This window comes from Gracilinanus agilis, chromosome 2, assembly GCF_016433145.1.
Source record: "Gracilinanus agilis isolate LMUSP501 chromosome 2, AgileGrace, whole genome shotgun sequence".
Classification (NCBI taxonomy): Eukaryota; Metazoa; Chordata; class Mammalia; order Didelphimorphia; family Didelphidae; genus Gracilinanus; species Gracilinanus agilis.
In genome coordinates, this window is record NC_058131.1 from 233427096 (window position 1) to 233452897 (window position 25802).

General features: G+C 35.1%; 1 protein-coding gene across 1 annotated transcript in view; it reads right to left on the bottom strand.

Annotated features, from left to right (window-relative positions):
- Positions 1 to 2648: 2648 nt before the first annotated feature.
- The window catches only part of SELENOI (selenoprotein I), a 38355-nt gene continuing 15201 nt past the window's right edge, over positions 2649 to 25802 (bottom strand). The window contains exons 2-10 of the mRNA XM_044661013.1: positions 21553 to 21621; positions 19564 to 19672; positions 17413 to 17487; positions 15205 to 15467; positions 14076 to 14184; positions 9525 to 9573; positions 7344 to 7524; positions 6212 to 6394; positions 2649 to 2936 (exon numbers count right to left, since the gene is read on the bottom strand). Of these exons, the coding sequence (XP_044516948.1) occupies positions 2871 to 2936; positions 6212 to 6394; positions 7344 to 7524; positions 9525 to 9573; positions 14076 to 14184; positions 15205 to 15467; positions 17413 to 17487; positions 19564 to 19672; positions 21553 to 21621 (1104 nt within the window). The 3' untranslated portion in view covers positions 2649 to 2870. The remainder of the gene's footprint in view (positions 2937 to 6211; positions 6395 to 7343; positions 7525 to 9524; positions 9574 to 14075; positions 14185 to 15204; positions 15468 to 17412; positions 17488 to 19563; positions 19673 to 21552; positions 21622 to 25802) is intronic.

The following is a 25802-nucleotide window of genomic DNA, read 5'->3' on the forward strand; positions in this document are numbered from 1 at the left end:
TCTTAAGTATCCAGAAAACTTGCAAAAAAATATGCCTTTGGGGGCAGCTAGGTGGGGCTCAATGGATTGAAACTTAGGCCCAGAAACCCAGGTCCTGGGTTCAAATCTGGATTCAGACACTTCCTAGATGTGTGACCCTAGGCAAGTCACTTAGTCCCCATTGCCCAGCCCTTACCACTCTTCTGCCTCGGAACAAATACATAGTATTGATTCTAAGATAAGGGTTTAAAAATATATATGGCCATTGTTCTGCAAAAGGCAGCTTAATTTATAATTCAGGGAAAGGGAATTTGGGCTCACCCAAAAATATCTTCCACAAGCCTGAAAATGTCTCTTACACACTGGGAGTATTCAGATGGTTGATCTGAAATATAAGTACAAGAATCTATTTGTAAGTAAATTCCATTTCAGTTGTCTTAATTAAATAGGGTTTTTAAGATGAAGTTCCTACCAGAGAGAATGTCTGACGAGCAAAGAAAAACAGGAAACATGGCATTGGAGATGTAAAAATTCACTCTATTCAAATTACTCCAGTTTCCCTTTTACCTTGTAACTTCTTTCTTTCACTTCACAAATTCCAGTGAAACTTATTAAGAAATTCTTTTGCCACTACAGAAAAAACTATTAAAGTATATGCAGAAAACAATTTTCACACATGGTACAACAGGAATGTATGTAACCTATATAGGAAGTACAACATCCAAAATGCCCTGTGACTCTTAAATGATAAAGGAAAGGAACTTAACTGCTTAATCTGTATGAAATATTCTAAGTAATCAGAGGAGGCTTCTGACCCAAATTATCACATTAAAAAAAAATACACATCAGCTCTGCTTCTTATAGTAAATGTATTATTTTGTTTAACTTCAAGTTAACATTTCCCCCAACAATGCTTATATATGAAGTTAACAAAGTCAAATCTTCTATTTCCACTTCCTCTGTTCAAAGTCAGCAAAATAAAACAACCAAAGTAGTAAATGCAAAATGGCACCCACTCCTCCCAGCCCATACAAATTCAGGCCATATCCAGTTCAATTTCACAGATGACACAGAACAAAATAAAATTTAAAAAAATGTCAGAAGTTACATTCACTTAATTGGCACTTCCTCTAATTCTCATGATAGCCTTTTTAAAAACACAGACTCAGTAGCAACATTTTCCTGCATCGATTTTTCTACTTCGTTTGACTCAGAGGAAGTCACAAAATTCACAATACATAGATCCTCAAACACATTTTTTTTTTCATTTAAAGGACCCATCAGTGGGTTCCCAGACTTCACATTTCTAAGTAGCCTGTGTGACAATGATTAGAATTTACACATTTAAAAAATTAAATATTACACAGTCATTTTTGCAATATAGCAGACTTTAAACCTCAAAAAGGAAGACACTGCAACTAAGCTTACGGTCAAACATTCATTGATAAATAATGGTTTCTGAAGTTTAAATACATATGAACATGGTTGTGCTTATTCTCTCCAAGTGTAGCCTGTCCATAAAAAGGGTTTAAGACACACTCTTCATTCAAGCACAAATCGCACTCAGTAGAAAAATCAAAGAAAATTAGCATGTAAATCTCACCACCACCAAACTAAAATATGATCAAATTAAAGGATAAAAAAGTAAAAAACAGTCACATCTGTGAAAACGATGTGACCTATGAAACAGTTATAATAAAGGTGAACGAATTTTTTTATTTTCAAAAGTAAAATTTTAAGTTACTGCAAGCTATTGTAAAGAGAACACACACTCAATAAGGCAAATGTGTCATTTTTTTCCAAGCTGGAGAAGTAGGGAAAACAAAATACTATAATCACTGCTATCCTCTCTCAGACCCTCCCTCGACAAAAAAAAATAATAAATTCGAGAATGGCCTGGAAACCATATATCAGGTCTCAGAAGAGAAATCACTTATCTTAAAATCTACATACTATCCAGTCCCAAAGTGACTTTCTCTTTAAAAATATTTCATCAAAACTCTTCAAAAAAAGTAATTGTACCACTAGACTAAGAATGTCAAATGTATTCTTATAAGTGTGGTTCACAAAACTCACTCTGTGAAACTATTTGAAAAATTTGTAATCAGAGGGGAAAAATTCTAAATAAGCCAGACTAATAAATAATACCTAAAACACTTCTGAGTTCCCACAGAGTACTTTAACACAAAACAAAAACAGTAAAACCACTTGTCAACATCAATTCCAGAATAAAGAAATCTAGGGTTTCAGACAACCCAATTCATGTCAGATCTCTCAGCATATGAAGACAAAGGCATTTCCATGGAAAAGAGAAAGATAGTATTTGGCAGTTATAGAAGTGACTTATGGTTTCGATTCTTCTGTGGCAATTTGGCATCTCCTGTTGAAAGTGAATTGCTTTTGTGGCTTATCACTCCCTGCATAGGTAGATATAAGATATTGATAGCTTCCACAGATATATCTATTAACAAATCACTGAACATGAAAACACATTATATTCTTATGAAGGTTGTCAGTGTTCCTAAACCAGCTTCTCAATTTTAAAATGAAGCCAAAACCAAAATATAATTTAAAATTTAAAAAGCATGAACTTATGAAGCTGAAATCACTAGGAGCATTATGCTGGTCTAATGTACTATTTAGCCAAAAAGTTCTCCCCTGCCCGACAAAGTACATATATATAATGATAAAAGGGAGTGAGATGGACAGGAATCATAGGAGTCCAAATTCTATATGCTTCATCCCTGTCATCCATGTACCACATACATTTAGTCTCCATTTCTGTCAAGTAGATAAGTTTAGTTCTACGGTGATGGTTGGAGTATTTACAAGCATCTTATTTACAGTACTTCTGTAGATTGCAGGCCAATTTTCTCTTCTTCCACTTCTAGTCAATCTGAGCTTGGTTTTTTTAATGAAAAGGGCAGAATCTTAAAGTGGTTGCTCAACTGGTATACCTGTGGGGAAAAAAACATCATGACATGAGGCAGTGACAACAAAGTACTTTATTTCTAAAAAGTTACAAAGAATCTGTCCTCTAAAGATATGAGTTACAACTTTCTTCAATTATCAAAGTTCTTGAAAGAAGCCTGGTCTCTGTCCATAAGAGTCAAACTAGTTTTAAATTAACCAAGTATTCTCTTAAGTCCTAAATTGCATACATCCCCCTTCTTTTAGTAGAAATTAAAAGAAGTAATAAGCCAAACTAACTGACGGAGCAGCAATGTAGTGATGAAGCTGAAAAAGGGTTTCTATGGAATAAAAATAATAAATAGTCAGATGGCTAGATTTCATTTAGTATTCTTCAAAGTCCACAAGACCAGAGAAGATTCCAGGCTAAAATTCTTTCGCTAGAACCTTCTGACCTAAATTAGAGAAGTAGACCAATTTAAAACAAGTAGACAATACACTATTTCCTCTTATGTTTCTAACTAACCATCCCTGACCCTTAAAAAACGGTCTAGAACCAACTCTGAGAAAATTTTAAAGACAAAAAGATTATATTATTTTAGGAACCACTAATAAGTAGGTAACAATTTATTTCCAGGCTAATCATTAATGACAGAAGTAAAGTTTTAAATAATAATTATTTACTCAATATCTTATAAGTATAAATGAAATCAAGGGTCACCCCAAAAAAGGCTATGTTAATAATGACCTAAAGCTGGATTTGGAATGAAGTGTTATTCCTAATAGTTAGAATTAATAGTAATAGCAGCAATGACAATGGGCTTGAAAATTCAGATGTTAAAAGTAAATTGAAAATTTTTTTAACAAAAAATTCTGACAGGGATCTAATTACTCAAATATACAAGGAGTTAAACCAATTGTATAAAAAAATCCAGCCATTCCCCAATTGATAAATGGGCAAGAGACATGAATAGGCAATTTTCAGGTAAAGAAATCAAAACTATCAATAAGCACATGAGAAAGTGTTCTAAATCTCTAATTAGAGAAATGCAAATCAAAACAACTCTGAGGTATCACCTCACACCTAGCAGATTGGCTAAAATGAAAGAAGGGGAGAGTAATGAATGCTGGAAGGGATGTGGCAAAACTGGGACATTAATGCATTGCTGGTGGAGCTGTGAACTGATCCAACCATTCTGGCTGGCAATTTGGAACTATGCTCAAAGGGCTATAAAAGAATGCCTGCCCTTTGATCCAGCCATACCCTTGTTGGGTTTGTACCCCAAAGAGATCATAAATAAACAGACTTGTACGAAAATATTTATAGCTGCGCTTTTTGTGGTGGCAAAAAACTGGAAAAGAAGGGTATGCCCGAACAAATTGTGGTATATGCTGGTGATGGAATACTATTGCGTTCAAAGGAATAATAAACTGGAGGAATTCCATGTGAACTGGAAAGACCTCCAGGAACTGAAGCAGAGCGAAAGGAACAGAGACAGAAGAACACTGTACACAGAGACCAATACACTGTGGTAAAATAGAATGTAATGGACTTCTGTACTAGCAGCAATGCAATGACCCAGGACAATTCTGAGGGATTTATGGAAAAGAACGTTACCCACATTCAGAGGAAGAACTACAGGAGTGGAAACAGAAGAAAAACAACTGCTTGAACACAGGGGTGGAGGCGGACATGATTGGGGATGTAGACTCAAAACTACCACACCAAAGCAACTATCAATAATATGGAAATAGGTCTTGATCAATGACACATGTTAAAACAAGTGAAAATACGCATCAGCCAATGGTGGGGGGTGGGGGGTGAAAGCTGGGGGGGGGGGTGAAGGGGAAAGTAAGAGCATGAATTATGTAACCATGTTAACTTTTCTAAAAAATAAATATTAATAAATGTTTAAAAAAAAAGCAAATTGAGTATGTATGGTTCCTAATGACATATTGTGAATAAAGTTCTTGGGCACTGCTGTTCTTGTTGGTGCAGTAATAACAATAATAAAAACAACAGTTAGCATTTATAAAGTACCCACTATAAGCCAGGCACTATTCTAATCATTTTACAAATATTATCCCACTTGATCCTCACACCCTACTTTGGGACAGTAGGTACTATATGTAGTAGTGGGGAGATCTGGGAAATGTCCCTTGCAGAAGGTAGGATTTGGGCTGAGTCATAAGGACAACAAGAAGTGCTAAAGAGCAAGAATAGCCAAAAGACAAAAAGATCACTGGAAGAGCTGATCATTAATATTCTCAGATGATTAAAAGATAATATAATTCCCAACAAAAGTATCTTTAGCTTGAAATCCCACTAAAAAAGGAGTAAGGCAGGTAGCATTTCTCTTCTAACACTTGTTTATAGTAGGGCTTGAAAACAGCAAAGGCAGAAAAAAAAAGAGAAATGCCTCTACATTTTCCAGCAATATTTTCATCAAAAACCAGAAGTACTATTTCCTCATAAGAATTTTCTGATCTAGCTAAAAAAAAAAATCAATTCCAGTTATTATGACAACTAAATACATCAAGGATTAATGATTTTGTCAGTGTCATCACCACAAGTCATTGACTACGCTAACTCCTTTATGTCTTAGCAGATAGTATCTGAGAGTGACTATGACTTAAACATCAATCATTCTGTCACCAATCTAAGTGAAGAGCTACTCTGACCTTCAATGGACTAAGTTTATAGTCGATGGACACACATTCTGATACCAAGACCACCCTCAAAGTTAATCCAGGTGGGTAGGGTTGCATGTGAACCAAGGGTATAGTAGTTGTTGGGATTTTTCTTAAACCCTTACCTTCTGTCTTGATTCTAAGGCGGAGGAGTGGTAAGGGCTAGGGGACTGGGGTTAAGTGACTTGCCCAGGGTCACATAGCTAGGAATTATATGACACCATATTTGAACCCAGGTCCTCCCAACCCCAGGCCTGGTTCTCTATCCAATGAGCCAACTAGCTGCCTCAAGGGCATAGCCTTTCAATGGTTACTTCCAGATGACAAAGTAGAACATTAATAGAAGACAGAGCTAAATGACCTATGACACAAAGAATTTCAGGCAACACATTACTATATTACTCTATTGCTCATATGTACTTCTACATAAGTCTTCTCTTTTCTAAATAATTTCCTTAATTAATTAAGAATATTTTTCCATGGTTACATGATTTGTATTCTTTCCTTCCCCTCCTCCCTTCCCCTTCCCGTAGCCAACAAACAATTCAACTGGGTTTTACATGTATCATTGATCAAGACCTTAAATAATATTTTTAAAGGTTTATCCAATTTCTTTCCAAAGATCACTTACCACTTGTACTCCATAATGGATATGTGCCAAAGTAATAATAATGCTGAGTAAATACAGAAGAATGGGTTCCACGTGAGGAGTTAATTCTAAGCGCACCAAAAGAACAACAAGGGCCAGTGGTACAAGCAACAAATTCAAAGTTTGGCATCTTGTATTGCTCATCTGACACACAATAAGGCGGCACTTAAAAGAGAAGAGAAAGACAATTAAATTAGATGTACTCCCAGTATTACTCACTAAAATATGGAACATTACTTAAACATGTATTTTTATATTACCTGTGATCTATAAAGGGGAAAATGTTTCCCCCAGAATACAGTCCAATTTTTCACTAGTTTTATGGTTGCTTTTGTTGTTCCAATTATTTCCTCATATATCCCTTCATCATTGAAACTTTCTTTGAAACAAACCAAAGAAAACCCCAAAATCCAACCCCTCACACTGATAAAGCAACTATGCCTGAACTTTGCATTTCACCTCCATAATTCTCACTTTTCTCCTGAGAGGATGAATTCTATGGATTGTGATGTATATACCAAATGGTTAGAGTTTGGGGAAATGAAGGTTGGATCAAACCAATCTTCTAGAGGAGTACAGAGTACAAGTTGGAAAGGACCCAAGAGATCATTTAGTCTAATTCCCTCTCTTTTTTGGATGGAGAAACCTAAGGACCTGAGGGGTTAAGTGACTTGCTTAAGAATATACAAATTGTTACGGGCCAGAGAATCCCAATCTAGCTCTTTTCCTAATGCACCATGAAGCATTCATTTTCTTACAAAGTATTGGGTAACATAGCATGTTTCAAATCATTTCAAAGAGACATGTGATTACTGTGTATCCTGCAGATTCTAGTATAATATTTTCAATGCAGAAACTGGAGGTTTTAAATAACTACAAGTTTTACTCCCAAAGTAAAAGTTTCATATTCTGAATATCACTATATTATTATAGGCAGAGAATTCCATAGAACTGAGGTTCTTTTTATTAATCATTAGAACTCCAATCTGGAAATGGAGTTGTTCTACTGTGAGGGAAAAAAAAACTCAGGAGAAAAAGATACATAGATCAGCTGATATCAAATCCTAAATATTTCCCTATGTTATTATGATTTAGATGAAGAACAAATTCTCACTGTGATGTTGGCAAAAGCTGTTCCAACCATATAGTAGAAGAGTCTAGGATGTGTCTCTAAAATATCTGATGGTGACCAGAGGACCCAAGTTGTACTTAGAATGAAGAGCAAACACGGAGAAATGAAGGGCAGCATTGTTTCATAGACTGAACTGTGCTTCAAGGAGTTGTTTTTGTAGGCTCTGGAAATCAGAAAGCATTATTACAAGTTAATTTATCCATTCAACAAATACTATCCATTCCCTTATATGTGTTTTGACAGTTTTTCAAGTACTTTCACAAACATCTTATTTCATTTGCAACAACCCCGTTCTCCATTTATCAAATGAAAAGAGGAAAAGAATTTCAAGTGCTTTTCCTACAGCCAAAGAACTAGTAAGGAGAAGCCCAAGATGCACAAGTCTTCTGATTCCTAGTTCAATGTTCTTTCTACTGTATTAGTGAAAAAAAAAATCAATTAAATGCCTATTATATGTAAAACACTGTACCAGGGTATATATAGGACACAAAGTTTAAGGTAGGAATATCTCTGATCAATAGCTTTATAATTCAGTAGGGAAAATAAAAGATGCATACAAAGAAATTTGGCATTTATTATTATTGGCATATATTACTATTAAAGAGATGACAACAGTTTCAGGTATTGCCTCTGACACATAATAATTGTGTGATCATGGGCAAATTATTTAACCTTTCAATGTCTCCAGGCAATCAGGAAGCTTGGTCCTCATATAGGTAAAGTGTCAACATCTGATATAAAGAAATTTGTTCTTTGTGCTCTCAAAATCCTAAAATTTGTCACAAACAGCATGGCGAGGGGAAAGAGCATTGAACTGTAAACAAAGACAGATTTTAGTGCTGCTTGTGGCACAACTAGCAGCAACCTTGGGAAAATCACGATATCATTCTAGATCTTGGGAATCCATCTGGGAAGTAAATCAATGACTACCATATTATTTATAATTTTCATATATTTTAGTCAAATCATACAAATTTAAGTCCTACACATGTCAGAGCAATGCTGTACAAAATTTCTCTTTAAAGTTTGATTCAAATAATAATAAGAACATTGACAAATAAAAAACAATTTTGGATAAAAGACAAAAGGAAGAACTAAAGGAATTCCATATTCACTCTAAGAAAGCCACTTAAACTCTTTCTAGGTCTCAGAGTCACTCTTCATCTAGCAAGTATTAGGATTGGACTGAAGGGCCTTTGAAGGTCCCAGCCAGCTGTATGATTCTATGAAATAACTGTCAGTTCTGCCATAAGCCTTTTTTTTCTTCTTTAAACCCTTACCTTCTGTCTTAGCATCAATTGGAAGATAAAAGAGTGAGAAGGGCTAGGCAATCAAGGGTGACTTGCCCAAGATCACCTGTCTAGGAAGTATCTGAGGCCACACTTGAATCCAGATCCTCTTTACTCTAGGCCTGATGCTTTATCCATTGTGCTACCTAGCTGCCCCCATAAGCCTCTTAAAAAGCACAAGGGTACAACTGCTTGAACACATGGGTTGATTTGGATATGATTTGGGATGTAGACTCTAAATGACCAACCCAGTACAACTATCAATAATATGGAAATAGGTCTTGATCAGTGACACATGTAAAGCCAATGGAAATACACATCAGCTATAGGGGGAGAGGGACACTGGGTGAGGGGGCTGGAGGGGAGAGAAAGAACATAAATCATGTAACCATGGAAAATTTTTCTAAAATATAAAATTTATTTAAAAAGCACAAAGGCAATATTATAAATATTATAATCTATATTAGGGGGAAATTGGGTGGGGGGAATCTGTCATTTTTCTCTTTTCTCAGGATAGTTTTGGGATTTCAAAGTATAATTCCCTTATGTTTTTAAAATGATCATAAATCCCATAAAGAAAAAAATTATTTTGAATAAAATCTAGGAATTAATTGGTAAAAAATGTTCCTGGTGAGGAATGCATATTAGCACCTTCTAGTCTTGGAGAGTTCCCTAGGCCTCTGAGAAGTTAAGTGACTTGTTTTGATTCATAACCTAGGTCTTCCTGACTCCAAAATCAGCTTTCTTCTATTCAGTAAGACAAACTGCCTCTTGTCAAAGAAAAGGATAACAAATAAAATTTATTTAAATAGATCTATGCCAATATTCTTAAAATTCCTTTCCCCTCAAATATATGTATATTTTAAAAACTTACTTGAAAAAGTTATATAAACTCATTGGCAGAGTCACACATGATGCACATCCTAAAAGGGAAAGATATTTTAAGTTATAAATTTTCATTTAAATATGGCAATGGCAGCAGTTGAGCAAGTTTTACATCATCAATTCCAAATAAACAAATCTTTTTACTCTGCTTTATGTACAAAGCACAATGCCAGGCACTTTGATACCTCTCAAAGTTACATATCTCAAAATATATAACAAAGTTAAATAGGACATGATTCCTGCTTACAATTTACTTACTTCAAAGAGCTCTGATTTCATTTGTTTAAGAATCCCTTCTCTGACAAGGGAAACAACAGTTCATGAGTTACTATGGCCAAATTAAATTCATTGTTTAGTATTTAACCTCTGAATTTAGTTAGTCTGGCTGTTGCAGAGACATCAATCCATTAGTTGATCTTGCTCAAAAACTTCCCAACTGGTGGGATCTGAGTTTCTACTCTCTAGTCATAATCTTCAAAAACCCAGAATCCCATGCATGATCTGATTAGGAAAAGAACTGAACAATATTTTAGCAATGAGAAAAAAGAAAGTAGTTTTCTAAATAGGATTCTTCTCTACTTACAAGTGTCACTTGCCTTGAAAAAATGTCCCCCTGACCACAATTCCCCTTTTATCTCTACTCTAATTTCTCTCTTCATTCAACTGGCACACTTCATAAACTTTATATACTTATCTCTAATACCTCCTCATGTATTTCCAGTCTCATTTATAATATAAAACTTTAAGTTGGCAAAAATGCACCATCAAGAGGAAAAGTGGCATGTTGGGGCATATTGCTTAGCAAGCCTTAGTTCTGCCACCAACAACCAATGCCTGTCAGTATGCCTGCCTTGTACAAATATTCTTCCCCAATAACCATGCTCTCTTTCACAAAGTAGGAAAGAGGTGAAGAGGCAGGAAGGCAAGGAGTGATGGAAGGAGACAGTATTTGGCTACTTTGTAGGCACCATAGCACCATATAGTCTGGACTTATTTCTTATATTTATTTCTTTTATAGTCTCATAGTACCTAGGCACAGAGCAGTATTCAAAATGTTTTCAAAATTATTTTTGGACTGAAAACATGAAGGGCCACTACCTGCTTGGACAGCAATTTCCTTTTACTTCCTTTGCATGATATATAACAACATGATCAAACTTTTCTGATATAGAATACAAAGAGAAGTGAGCAAATTTTTAATGCTGGTGTAAAAGACAAAAAAATCTCAATAAAGCACCAAGCCAAAAAGCATCCCAAACCAATATCATAAGGTCACAGATTCATAGATTTAGAGCTGGAAGAGACTTTCTTTAGAAGTCATCTAGTCTTTCTCCCTCATTTCACAGATGGATATACTGAGTTCTGGGATAGCTGAGTGACATATGCATCATCATAAAGGGAAACAGAGCAAACAGGGACTAGAACCACGTTGGTGAAACTATGGCACGCATGCCGAAGTGGACTACTCCCCTCCCCCTCTCCACACACACCTGAGGACATTTCTCACATGACAGGCCCTTCTGCCCAGCAGTCCAATGGAAGCACTTCTTCCCTCCCCTGTTTGGCATAAGGGTACAGCTCACATGAAGCATGAGGGTTACAGTTTGGGTACTCCATCTAGTCCATCACTGGGGTAGAACCTCAATCCTGTGACTTTGGATACTGAATTCTTTTCATTAGGTCAGGCTCCTAAAAAGCCTTCCAAACTTTTTAGCTTAGAAGTCAGATATTTAAAAAACTTCTGAGGTGGAGCAGCTAGGTAGCTCAATAATTAGAGAACCAGACCTACAGACAGAAGATCCTAGTCTCAAATCTGGCCTCAGACACTTCCTAGCTGTGTGACCCTGGGCAAGTCACTTAATCCCAATTGCCTAGCGGCTAGCCCTAAGACTAAGGCCCTAGCCCTTAATGCCCTTCTGCCTTTGAATCAATACTTAGAACTAATTCTAAGATGGAAAGTAAGGGTTTAAAATCACCATCAATATGCGCATACCTTATATTCCCTCAAAAGTATTGGCATTTACTAATACATTTCAAGGAATATTGCTAGACCAGTGATGGGCAAACTTTTTAAAGAGGGGGTGAAAGGAAATGCTCATCTGTCAGTCTGTTTCTAAGGCAACTCTTTCGAAGTTTCATTGTATTGTATCCTACTCATTGTATTCGTCAGATTAGAAATAATGTCCCAAGCCTGGATAGAACATTTCAAGGTGGTCTCGGGCTGTAGTATGCCCTTCACTGTGCTAGACAAATCAAATGTTACCATCAACAAAATCATCAGTTCTGTGGCAAATGATTTTTTTTCTATTGAAGGACAATAACTCAAAGATATCATTTGAAAGCCATGTAATCAAAAAGCAATCTAAATGTTTTTTTTTAAAGTAAAAATATGTAATTCTATTAACCGGCTTCAAAAAGTAGAGTTTTTCAATTTAATTAAAATAAAATAGGCAACAAAAAGTCATTCAACAGGTAGTAAAAAAAATTATCTTTTAAATAGTAATATAAAGGAGGTCAGGAATAAACTGAAGACACAAAGAATACATACTAAAATATATCTCAAAGAATACTGCTAGGCAGATTCCCATTTTATGGGCCTTACAATACTACTGCTGAAGATATTTAAGTACTTCAGCATTTTCACCAATATAATCATAATGGTCCTACCATTTCATGGGGATTCTCTCAAGGGACTAATACATATGTCAAAATTCTCGGAGATAATGTAGTCCAGAAACATGGAAACAGGGGCAATGATATGATGAGGCACCAGTGTATTAAAAAAAAAAATCAAAACAATAACAAAATACCACAAACGTTTTTCAAAAGAATGCATGCAATTCAACTAGTGGAAAATTTATCAAAAAGACACATGGCATCTAAAGAACTATCAATTATATTGTTATCTGAATGCCTTGTAGTTATATTTCCTAAACTACATTTAGAATACATAGCTTGCAATGGATTCTATTTTTGCTTTATTTATATGTGTAATATGGTGTTTCATAAGCTTTATGACTAGAAATGTCATAACCAATTTTTACCTTTGCTGCACCACCCAAATCACCTATTCACAAATGGACAAACATAATATGGTCTAGCATGTACACAACTTTAGGATAAACATATTTCTTCAGCCTATGGGTGAATCTCAATCTGTTAATTTTAATTTTTACTACAATGCTTATTTAACTTGATTCTTTCAGTTTCTAATTGCTAAAACATTAGTGTTTCCAAAACATTTTGATGATTTATAGGCATGACAAGACAGAAAAATAATAAACATATTCTAAACTGCTGTGTAATAAGAGTAGATATCAGGAAGGTAGGGGGTAGGCAAAAAAGAGGCAAAAGGTTGAAGAATAGTCCATAGAGGCAGAAGCAATCTTCACTCTGGGGAAATAAGAGCTAGAATTTGCCCCACCGATTCTAACCAACATCTTCTCATTCTCCACCAATCCTTAAGCTACTTGTTTTCCATCATTAAGGCATTAAAGAGGAAGATCTAGCCCACAAATTATGCAATATAAAAATGACTGGCTATTTGGGGATACACCGATTAAGGGTAAGGTTAACCTACATAAGTTATTCATAAAAATAATGTGACTAGAGGCCTCTTCTTGAATGGAGCTACTTGATATTCTGAAATGTGGTTCACAAGTTAAATGGGCTTAAATTGTTATCTTTAAAACTTAATGTAAAAATACTGTCTTCAATAAGATGAACTGCTTAATTAACACTGATTTAGTTCAAGCAAACAATTAGAAAGTCATCCAGTAAAGGTTATCCAATCACCATAGGCACTCAAATGTTTTGTCAAAGAGCAGATTATGGAAGCAGTTACATTAACAGAAAAGATCTTTCTCTCAGAATGTGTTTTGGTTATTTTGGGATAGTGTAAGAATTAAAATTGAGTTAGTTAAGATAAAGAAATTCCCTTTCACAATAGGGAACCAAGGAAATATCCCAAAGATGTGTCTTTCTGCCTCTAAGTATTCAAAAAGCAGTTTTAGGTAGCACAAGAGGCACCTGAATTTCATAAAGGTAGAAAAGGAAAAAAAAAAAACTGAGGAGGGAGGGGATGCTTAAGAAAGAAAGGAAAATCTAGCGGAATTTTAGAAGAGATATACAATAAAAATATCTAAAACATCTTTAGAGTTAATAATACAAATAAGTGTGGCCTTAAAATTCAATACCAGAACAAATCTTTTCCTCATCTAAATCCTCTTCAGCAATAAAAACTAGGATAAAAAAAATAGATTAAATACTTTCAAACTAATCTAGCCTTGCTCAAGGATTTAAATTAATCTGGTTTTGTATATTAAATACAAAGATTCTGTTTGTTTTTGTGTTGGTGGTGGTACCAGTTGTCTTAAATAAGCTAAGATTCTGTGAAAACTGTACATATGTAATACATTTTTTCTAAGACATTTTTCTAATTTTTGTCTTTAATTCAGGGATGATACATGTACAATTAAAAAACACTGGCTTTTGACAAAGAGGTGGTGGTTAAAATAGGCTTTAACATGGAGCTTCTTACCAATAATCATTGCAGTGAATAGGTCTCTATATAAGAAATTAAACAGGAAAGGTTCATACCAGGCCTCAACTCCCACAATCGCAGTCACTATGTAGACAAGAGAAATAGTCTAAAAGGAAAATGCACACAAAAGCATACAGAAAAATTAAAAGCTAGAAAGTTAAGTCAGTTTTGTTTTCTGCAGTAAGTCTAAAGAAATTTTATTAAAAATAAGAACAGGAGGGGCAGCTGGGCAGCTCAGTGGATTGAGAGTCAGGCCTAGAGACGGGAGGTCCTAGGTTCAAATCTGGCCTCAGACACTTCCCAGCTATGTGACCTTGGGCAAGTCACTTGACCCCCATTGCCCACCCTTACCACTCTTCCACCAAGGAGCCAATACACAGAAGTTAAGGGTTTAAAAAAAAAAAAAATAAGAGCAGGACTATAAATCTTAAAATGTTGCGAACTTTTTTTTTTTTTTTTTTTTTTCATTTAAAATCAAAGTCAGGGAGCAGCTGGGTAGCTCAGTGGATTGAGAGCCAAGCCTAGAGACGGGAGGTCCTAGGTTCAAATCTGGCCTCAGACACTTCCCAGCTGTGTGACCCTGGGCAAGTCACTTAACCCCCATTGCCTAGCCCTTACCACTCTTCTGCCTTGGAACCAATGCACAGTATTGATTCCAAGATGGAAGGTAAGGGCTTAAATAAAGAAACAAACAAACAAACAAATAAAGTCAAAGTCATTCTTAAATTCAACATGACATAATTTTTCATTGACAGCTATCTAGAATAACTCTATAATATCCTAAGTGGTTACATTATAAGATGATAAATTCATATTTCCAACCAATTCTCCCCTAAAATATACACCTATTTCCTAATTAGAGTTTTAGGTAGAGATATGTAGAGTGACAGAACAACAAAGTTGCATTTCAAAAGGTGGAGTGAATTCAAATCAAGCTTATATATAAGAAAAGGAATAAAGCCTTCTGCTCAGTAAAGGCGTTAGGGTGGTAAAAAGACCACATTTAAAACAGCATAGGCAAAGATAACTTGAATCACATCTTTCATATAGTAAAAGAAATGACAGGAGTTTAAAAATGGTTAGCAGCAACATTGAAAAAACTAAGGCAAAAAAAACATCAACTTACCACCTGACTAATGTCATATCCCCATGGCAAGAAGAGAATTCCTGTATTATACTTTTCCCAATGGGACAAGATGAAAGAAAACAAGACTACCCATAAGAGGATATATAAAACAACAACACTGACACCCGTTGATCCTCGTCCAAAGATGGAATATACAGTCACTACAAAGTAAACGCATGACCAGCTATCTAGTCCGTGATCAAATAATTCTCCTAAAGGGGTACTGGAGTTAGTTCTACGAGCTTGCTTTCCATCAACACCATCTGGAATAAAAACAAGGGGAAAAGTCTAAATGTTCACATGCAAATAGAATTTTTCATTTTGAGACAATAAAAAAATCAGATACATTACTAAGGGGTTAATAATTTGGGGTATATTTCTACCTAGGATGAAAATCTAGCATTTAATGCTTAGAATTAAAACACGTATTAACTCGAATATGAAATGTGTTACCTATGGTTAAAATTTTTAATGTGAAATTAACTACATCTAAAGAAAAAAAGTAATCTTCCTTAAAAAATGCTGCCAAGTACTCAAACTACAACCAGCTTAACCAGCAATTTTCCCAAAGGTATCAGGAACATATTAACTAAACTGCAGAATTATTTAGACCTCCATGAATATGTGAAAACCATCAATTTGTCTTAAGGCTTCCAATTTTATTGCTGTCAAGTTTATATTGTACCTAGGCTAAGAGTTATCTTCTTGCTGCTCCTCATTCTTGGCACATCTCCTGCTCTGTGACTTTGCACTATTTATCTCCCATGCCTAGACTATATTCTCTTCTCACTTCCTTGTCTCAAAATCCCTAGTTCAGTACAAGCTGCTCCACATGAGACTTTCCCTCTAAGCTGTAAGTCTCTTCAGTGTGGGGATTGCTTTACTCTTGTCTTTGAATCCCCATTGGCTGGCACACAGAAGGCACTTAATAAATGCCTATCAGAGTTTTAGCTTTAATGAAGAGATAAAAATGAATTAGTTTAACAAATTACCAGCCCAACAGAACCAGGAGAACATTATACACAGAGACTGATACACTGTGGTACAATCGAATGTAATGGACTTCTCTACTAGCAGCAATGCAATGATCCAGGACAATTCTGAGGGGCTTATGAGAAAGAAAACTAGCCACATTCAGAGGAAGAACTGTGGGAGTAGAAACACAGAGGAAAAACAACTGCTTGAACACATAGTTTGATGGGGATATGATTGGGGATGTAGACTCTAAGCCAGTGATTCCCAAAATGGGCGCTACTGCCTCCTGGTGGGTGCTGCAGCAATCCAGGGAGGCGGTGATGGCCACAGGTGCATTTATCTTTCCTATTAATTGCTATTAAAATTTTTAAAAATTAATTTTCAGGGGGCTAAGTAATATTTTTTCTGGAAAGGGGGCAATAGGCCAAAAAAGTCTGGGAACCACTGCTCTAAGCGATCACCCTATGATGGAAATAGGTTTTGATCAATGAAACATGTAAAACCCAGTGGAATTGTGTCAGCTACGGGGGTGGAGGGGGGGTTGGAAGGGTGTAGAGGGGAGGGAAATAGCATGAATCATGGAATCATGGGAAAATATTCTAAATTAATTAAATAAAAATTTTCGATTAAAAAAAAAATTTACTAGCCCAAGTAGCACAGGAACTTTGAACTCTTACAACTCAGCATCATATTTTTTAAATCTGTAAATGGACATTCTTACAGTACTAAAAAGCCAGTTTATTCTCTAATGGTAATTCTCTTCTTGACAATCATTTTTCCTATTTACCAGTCTTATTTTCAGTTCAGTCTTCATCCAAATTACTACAAATGAAGAATTAGTGAAGTATGCATTAACAAAATTTTCCATACTTTCTTGCAATGTCTAATAACTATTAACAGACATCTCAAGAGGCATCATGATTCCCTCAGAAACAGTCAATGCTTTCTAAGTAATTGTTAAATAAACGTCATTATGGCTGGGAGTCAGAATCACAGTTTTCTCTTCCTTATTCTTCAGTATCTAAAAGTCTAGTTGGTAATAAGCTATTTGTGCAAGATCTGAGGTCCTGTTTACAACTAACATTAAGATAGTAGAGCCTGAGCACAGAAAATATGAATTAAATGTGATTAATGTGGTGGGAGAGTTAATTCAATGAAGGAAAAATATAGACCATTAATGAAAAAGAATAATTGTCTTGAACCTGATTAAACTACAGGGACCCACAATCTTACCTAGAGTGTAAGCAACAAAGTTAAGAATGCCCACTAAAATCCAAACCCAGTCAGGTACATGCTTTCCACCTGGTGCTGAAAAGTAAAAGACATGTTATTTAAGACATAACTTTTACCACAGCAGAAACTTTCAATAAAAATTTTATCCATTAGTGAATTAAGGTAAAAATAATGTCACAGATATATAATGAATATTGATTGCAATGTCAAAATGTAAATTCTAAAATGTTTGCCTTTAATTTTTTTTCCCAGTAAACTGACAGAATAAGGGTATAATCCTGGTCCTCTTCCTGTTTCTCCATTTGACAAGCATTTATTATCACATATCATCTTTTTTTTTTTTTTTTTTTAGGGAAAGAGGGGAGGTCCAGTTCTGTGATTTATAAGAAATTACCTCAATTAAACATATATTGGTAACAACTTTTCAATTAGAGCTTCCTGAAGTACTGAGTTTAAGTAACTTGCCCAAGCAAGATATGTCAAAGAAAGAACTTGAATTCATGTCTTCCTTGATTCTAAAGTGAGTTCTTTTTCCTCTATGTCACAAAGCATTTATTATCTTAAACTACTAGTTCCACTTTGCCCTAAAAACTGCTTATATTCGAACAACAACAGAAAAAAAAAACCAATGTGCACATGGAATGTATAGGTTCTCCACACTTCAACTAAATCCACTCTATTTAGTTTTAGGGCTTGATAGCTTATATGAGCTTATATGAGGAAAAAAAAAAACATTTACTGACTCTACTCTTTTCAATCACAATACTTTATTAATATAATAAACCAAAAATGTTTTTACTTTGGATATACGTGGACCTCCCCAAGTCAAAGCAAATGGAAATATTTTGGTTTCACTTTTTTTTTTTTTTTTTGGGTAGAATATAGAAAGAACACTAGACTTAGTTTTGGTCCTACATTTGTCATCAACCAGCTATGGGATTTGGGGAAAGTAAATTAAATCTCCTAAGGTTCAATTCCCCCATCTACAAATTCTCTATATCACTGGTACTCAGGGAACATTCTACTGTGGGAACTACCACTCTACAGTTGGACTGAGGGGAACACTGGCAGATTCCATTTGAATTTGGGGAAACAGAAAATGAGGTATATCTCCCTATTCTTGGCAAAAAAAAAACAAAAAAACAATTTTACAGCCACTATCATACTCAGTCACTTAGCTAGTTTTTGATACAAGAAGGCTCAATGCTTGAGGGAAGGAAGGCATGGAAATTAATGGCCATAATATAGCATAGAGGGTGTAATGATATACGTTTGTATAGAAATTTGAATTTTTTCAAAGTTCATACATCAATATATTTTATCTTCATAACAACTCTGAGGTTAGTTAGGACTAGTATTATTTTCTCTGATTAACAAATGAGCAGAGTCTGATAAAATACTAATGATTTGCCCAAGGTCATAGTATTAGAAATTAAGTTCTGAATCCTACTTTGGCAATCATTCCACTATGCCAGGATGCATCCTTAAATAATCTCTAACAGTTCTTTTAGCTCTGAGATTCTATGAAATATAAAAACTTAATCCCTTCTTAAATATAAATTACAGTAAGTTTCATAGGGCATGGTTTAGGAATAACCAATTCTGGTTACTAAAATATTCTGGCTACTAGAGAGATAGTCACGCATTATCCATTTTTAAAGAATGAGAATAAAATACATTCAACATTAAAACTATATTGAACAGATTTTAATTTTTTTTCTGATTATTCAGGTAAAGTGTTGAGATATTGTAGTAGTAATACCTCAGGGTTGAAAAATATTGGTGATATAAACTATCACTCTATTACAAATTGCAAACAGAATTATAAATTCCACACACTAACCAAGAATTTTAAATGTTCTTACGAATCTCTATTTAACTAAACTACATTTAAAGTTAGCGTTCCTCTGTGACTACTGAGTCCTCACCCTAATGGAGTCATTACAGAATTATCTCATAATAATTAGTAAAATCTGCATTAAACTCTGACACATAATTTATCATTAAAAAAATCTACATCTTAAATAGAACCGGGACATAAAAACATTTATAGGGATTTAAGGAGTATGGAAGGTTTTTTAGGTAGGTATTCTTATTGCTTTCTTTTTTTCAAGATAAATACTTTAAATTTAGAGTACAAGACAGTCTTACCTGATGCAAAAAAGTCAGGATCAAAGTAGGCCATAAGTAAGAAATTGAATATAAGCAACAGAAAGCCTGATAGGGTTATCAAATTTGGAGCCAGCCAGGTAGGGAAAATCTATTTTCATTAAAAAAAAAAAGTCAACATAAAAAGATGTGCAATGTATATACATCACGCAAATTTATGATTATGATTAACACTAATTTTAAAATAATTTAGAAATGTCCTTTAATTTATATGAACTTTCTATGCTTAATACAATTAGAACTTTAATTATGAATAATATTGGTATCTCGAATTGCCTTTCCTATCACTCTTCTCAATGTGATTTCACTCACTGGGTAAAATCAAAAAAGATTATGACCCCAGAAGATACAGCTAAGGAGTGGGGCACAAGAAAGGCAGTAAAAATTATCTTCACTTTATACCAATGTAAAACTTTCCAATGACTTCAAGGGACTTTAATAAATATGACCACTATTCTAATGAATACCTACAGAGATAAGTAGAATATTTTTCTCCTCAATGGAAGAAACTGTTAAAAGTTCTATGATAAAGCACAAACATAAGTCCCACAATTACAAAAAAGCATTTTTTACTTTCTTAATTGTATAAAACTTTTCTATCAGATAACATGGAAATATATCTTTACTATTCTCCCACAAGCATAAATTCCAAGAAAATTATGTAAGAAGAGGATTGTAACTTATAGGAAAAAAATCTCCTATGCATCAATTAGAAGTGGGATTATCTATCTTTAAGTAAATATCACAAGCAAATTCTGAAGTGAACAGACAGAGAAACAACCATTAATGTAATATAAGCATAATGCAGGACAGGATGGCTTGTTTATGTGCCTACATACAGGTTAGTATTTTCAGCCATATTTTCATTCTAAAATTGGGGTAAGAGTGGCACTAGGGTACAGATTATATGAGTATCTAGATCAGGGGTCAGCAACATATGGTTCTTTCTGGAGGAGCCATAAAGTCAATTTTTTTTCAGGCACTGTTACAGGAGCACGCACTGTGAGCACTGTACGGCTCTCATGAAATTACATTTTTAAAAATGTGGCATTTATGGCTCTCATGGCCAAAAAAGGTTGCTGACCCCTGATCTAGATCCTTAGAGTGCTGAGATAGCTAAGAATCTCAAAGGTGGGAAGAAAGGGCTTTAAAGGAAGAAATAGCAATGTAAGTTATAAGGAGAAAACTGAAATGGTAGAAGTAAAAGCTAAAGTGACTGGTAAAATAAGTAAAAATTAAGAGTCAAATCAAATAAACAAGAATGACCAGCATCTCCAGCCACCCTTTCCCAGCACTGGTTGCATTTTCACTCATACCTATCAATTCATTGGTCATATTAGAGGAAGCATAATAATATTCCTTGCTCCCCAATGCTAATTCAGACCAATTTGGCAAATGAAATTAATCCTTGAAAACTGAGTTATTGATTATCTAAACTTTATCCTTGATAATCCTTCTTTAATATGCAGGTGGGTTATCTTCTTTTAAGTTATTTTATAGCATGATCTCCATCATTCCACTTTAGGAGGTAAAAAGAAAACAAAAAAAAAATCTAATACCCAAGCCCTACTTTGGCATTTGCCTTATAGCCACTGTCACTAATGAAATAATTCAGTCTCACTCTAGCATTATGGTAATTCTTTAAAAAAGCTGATTAAGAAAGAATAAGGCAAGATAAATCAGAATGTGGAGATTAACTCTTCCCAGAGTTCACTCACAGCTACCAATAAGCATAGAGCTTAGCAGTCTGTTTCTAGGATCCTTAAGGATCCTAATACTCAATTTAAAAAAATGAAAGACTAAATGTTAAAGTTCATGATCTCTTTAATATGGAAAACAAAGGCAAGTAAAATATAGGAATAAACACATTTTCTATCATCTTACAAGTAATCAATTTTAAAATCTCTTTTGCTGATACAGAAATTGCCTAGAAAAGCTATAGCACAAATTAGAAATATAAAATAGTCTTACCTTTACTATAGCATTCCAAAATGGGTGCATAATATACAAAGAGAGCGGATTGGTATCCACAGCCCTGTACTGTAAGAGAAAAATAATCAGAACTTTCAGAGGATTATTCTTCCACCTATTCTGAATGTTATGTTGAATATTATTCAACCCTAATATCATCCCAAAATTGAGTGGTATTTTGTAAATAAAAAGAGCAAAATAAGCAAGAGAATGACTTTATGTTTATTTTTTAAATTTTACAGCTATGATAAAAACCTATATCCTTTCCTCCACCTGAAAAAGACTATGGCAGAGATGGGCAATGAAGTTACTAACAGAAAGAAATGCCCAAATAAGTCAATATAATTTAGTTCTACCAGATCATCTCTGATGCTAATACTTCTGCTTTCTATAGTACCTGCCAGAATGGGACACACCATATGGGACACACCATAACCACAATTCTAGGCTTACAACTCCCATTTTTAACATAGGCCAGAGTTGGGTGTGAGAGGGTAGGTGGTACAACAACCTAAGAAAGAGAAGGAAAACTATTTATTTTCACTAATTTCAAATACACCTATAGTAATCTATACTTCCTCTACAATCACTCAATCAGATTTTCTTTCACTTCACTCTCATACTTATTTGTATAATAATAAAAAATATGACATGTTTATATATTTATGACTTTTCTCACCTATTTTAAGCAGAAAGTTTGAGGTCAGAGTCCATGTCAATTCTTTACTAAAGGAGAACATGTATACTACTTTCCTCTCAAGTGTTTTTTTTGCACCCCAAAATTATTACAATTAAAATTAGAAGGGAAGCAAGTAACTGGGAGAAAGATTTGCAATAACCTTTTCTGATGAAAGTCTGATATGCAAAACATACAAGGAACTAATTCAAATATATAAGAATAATAGTAAATATAGGAATATTTGTACATATAACAGATAGTCAAAATATATGTACAGGAAGTTTTCAAAGGAAGAAACTTAAACTATCAAAAGCTATAAGGAAAAAAGGCTCAAAATCACCAAGAATTAGAGAAGTAAAAAATTAAACAACTCCTAGATCCTACCAAACATTTATCAGATTGAAAAAGGTGACAAAAAAGGAAAATGACAATTTTTGGACAGGTGTGGGAAGATAGGTACACTGGTGTGCGAATAATGGAAGTGTGAATTAGTTCAGCTATTTTGAAAGGCAATTTGAAAACATGTCACCAAAGTCTGTCTATCCTTTGTCCCAGAAATACCACTATTAGGCCTATACTCCAAAAGAGATAAAAGAAAGTACAAAAGGTCCATTTGAAAAAAATATATATATTAGAGTGTTTTGTTGTAAGAGAGAACTGGAATCTAAAGAGGTTTAGCTCAATTAGAGAATGACTAAACAAATTATGGTTTATGAAGGTAATGGAATACTGAACAGATAGCTCCCACTTTTACTAACTGACCCATTCCCACATACCACTAAGTAAAGAGATTTTCACATTATGTGAATTGACCCTGTCCTACTCCCTATTGGGAGGAAGGAGGAAGGAAAGGGGTCAAATAAAGTGAGGTCAAGAGACAGAGAAGCCAGAGGTACACAATGGGACAAGGCCACCAAGTGAGGACCAGGGTGGGTGGAACTGGTCAAAGGTCTCTTCCCTCCCCTGAGGTCTCAGGTCAAGCCCTGACTGAGGGAGGGAGAGGGACAGAAGGAGAGAAGAAGGGAGGGAGAAAGGGAGTGAAAGAAGGAAGGAGGGAGGGAAGGAGGAAGGAAGGGAGAAAGAGAGGAAGGAAAGAAGGAAGGGAGAGGAGAGAGGAAGGAAAGAAAGAAGGGAGAGAGGGAGAGAGGAAGGAAAGAAGGAAGGGAGAGAGGGAGAAAGGGAGTGGAGGGAGGGGGAGAGAGAGAAATATGAATTTACCTAAAGTGAGAACTATCTGTAGTGCTATAAAAATAAGGGAAAAGAACTAATTCAGAGAAATCTGGGCTAACTTATATGAACAGATGCAGAGTGAAATGAGTAGAACCAGGAGGGCAATTTATATAGTAAAAGCAATACTATAAAGAAAAATAACTTTGAAAGGCTTAAGAACTCTGATCAATGCAATAGATAATCAATAACAACCTAAAAGAATGATAAGGAAGTAGGTGATCCATCTCTTGATAGAGGGATGATAGACCCAGGGAACAGAATATGAGACTGATTTTTTGGACATGGAAAAATGTGTGGATTTTTCTTACCTATGCTTTTTATAGACTGTTTTACTTTTCATATTTCAGAGAGATTTAGGGGAAAGGAGGAGCTAGTAATGGGGTTAGAGGAAAAACAGAAATTAGGGTCACTGACACATTTTTTAAATGAACATAAAAGAACAAGAAAATAAAAAAGAAATAAAGTCAAGCAGGACAATTTTGAAAGTAATATCTTAAATTTATTATATGCTGTTTTTATATAGTAATCAGTATATAAAAGAAATTCATGTTTTCAGTTATCCTTTTTCTGTTCTACTTTGTATATAAAGGTACTTCATCCATCAGCTTTTACTTAGTAGAGGAATCATGACATTTAAATGGGAAATGTGGCAATATAGCATGTAGAAAAAGTGAATAGATCACTGGCTAATATAGTGGAGAAAACCAATAGACTTGGGAGTCAGGAGAGACTGATTCTTTTCTCTTCTCCTCTGTCCTTTACTAGCAATGTAAAGTGGGACAAATTATTAAATTAAATCCCTTGAGAGCCTCAAATATCCTTATCTGTAAAATGAAGATTAAAAAGTCATACTTGGACTACCCATAAGAGGAAGTTGAAAATGGTGTGGGAGGAGTTACCAAGGTGGCAGCATGGTTGTGAAGTCTAGAGAGTCTGAAGCAGAGTTGGCAAAGGAATGAAGAAGGGCCAGCCTAGGGCTTTCCCCAAAATTGAGATCCCAGAAGTAACTCACTAATGATAAAGAAGGGCTACAGAAGCAAAAAGGAGAAGGTAGTTGAAGCATGGCTGGTCTGGTCTTTCCTCAAAGGTCTTCAAAATGTTTGGAGAACAAAGAAATGGGAGAAGGATCCTCAAGGTTAAAGAGAAAAGGTTGGTGAAACATGGTAGCAAAGCATGGAGGGGCCAGAAAAAGTCTCCTGCAAAAATCTGTCCTTTTACTAAGTTTTAAAAGCTAATATTCTAAGAGTCAGAGGTAAGGAAGAAGAGCATTCTACTTGTGCAGGACACCCAAAAGAGAAGTAGGGCAACATGAGTGGATGCAGGAAGAGAAGTAAGAATGCTACAGAAAGGGAGGGAGAGAGAGAGGAGACAAAGGAGAGAAAAGGGGGAGGAGGAGACAGGAAGGGAGGGAGGGAGGGAGGGACAGATGAACAGATGAACAAACTAACGAAGGAATGAACGAACTGGAGATAACAAGAAGGCATTGAAGTTTACTGAGTAAGGGACTTACAAGGTTGAGTGAAGTGATACACTACCAAATGAAGATTCATTTTTAAGCCTTCTCACCCAGGAGGATGCTTCCATCGTCATTTCCCAGAAGTCTTGTCACCCTGGAAGATCCTTCTGTCCCTGTGGTTCCTTCCTCTGATTGGTCAATTCTTCCTATAACTTCCATTTTAAGGAAATGTCCAGGCAAGAATATTCAGTCCTTCATTCCTCAGTCATGAGAACCAAGAGTAGGAAATATCCAGAAGGAGGAGGTAATCAAGAGTGTGAAATGCTGCAGTTCAAGAAGGATGAAGATTGAGAAAAGATTGAGAAAATTAGATCTATCAAGAGATCAGTGATAATTTGGAAAGAATACTTTCAGTAGAATGATGAAGACAGAAGCCAGAATGTAGAGACTGAGGAAGGGGAAAGAGGGAAGAGGAAGGGGAGAAGAGAAGGGAAGGAGGAAAAAATGAGAGAAGGCAGAAATACCAAGTATAGACAGCTTTTTTTAAAGGAGTTTGTCTGAGAAGGAAGGGCACCAAGTATATATAGCTTTTTTAAGGAGTCTATAAGAAGTAAAGGCAAGACTAGTATAAGCCAACAGCCAAAAAGCAGAGTTGGATCTAGTGAGAGTTTGTAATTTTGTTGGGTTTTTGTTGTTTTTGTTTTTGCCAAGGATGGGGGGAGACATAGGAAGTAGCAGGAAAAGAACCATTACATAGAGAAAAGTTTAAGAACAAATAGTGAATAGAGATAACAGTGGAAAAAACTTCTAGAAAAGAGGGGAGAAAATGATATATAAGATATAAGAGGGGATTGGCAAGTAGAAGGCCCTCTCTTCGTCAGAGAC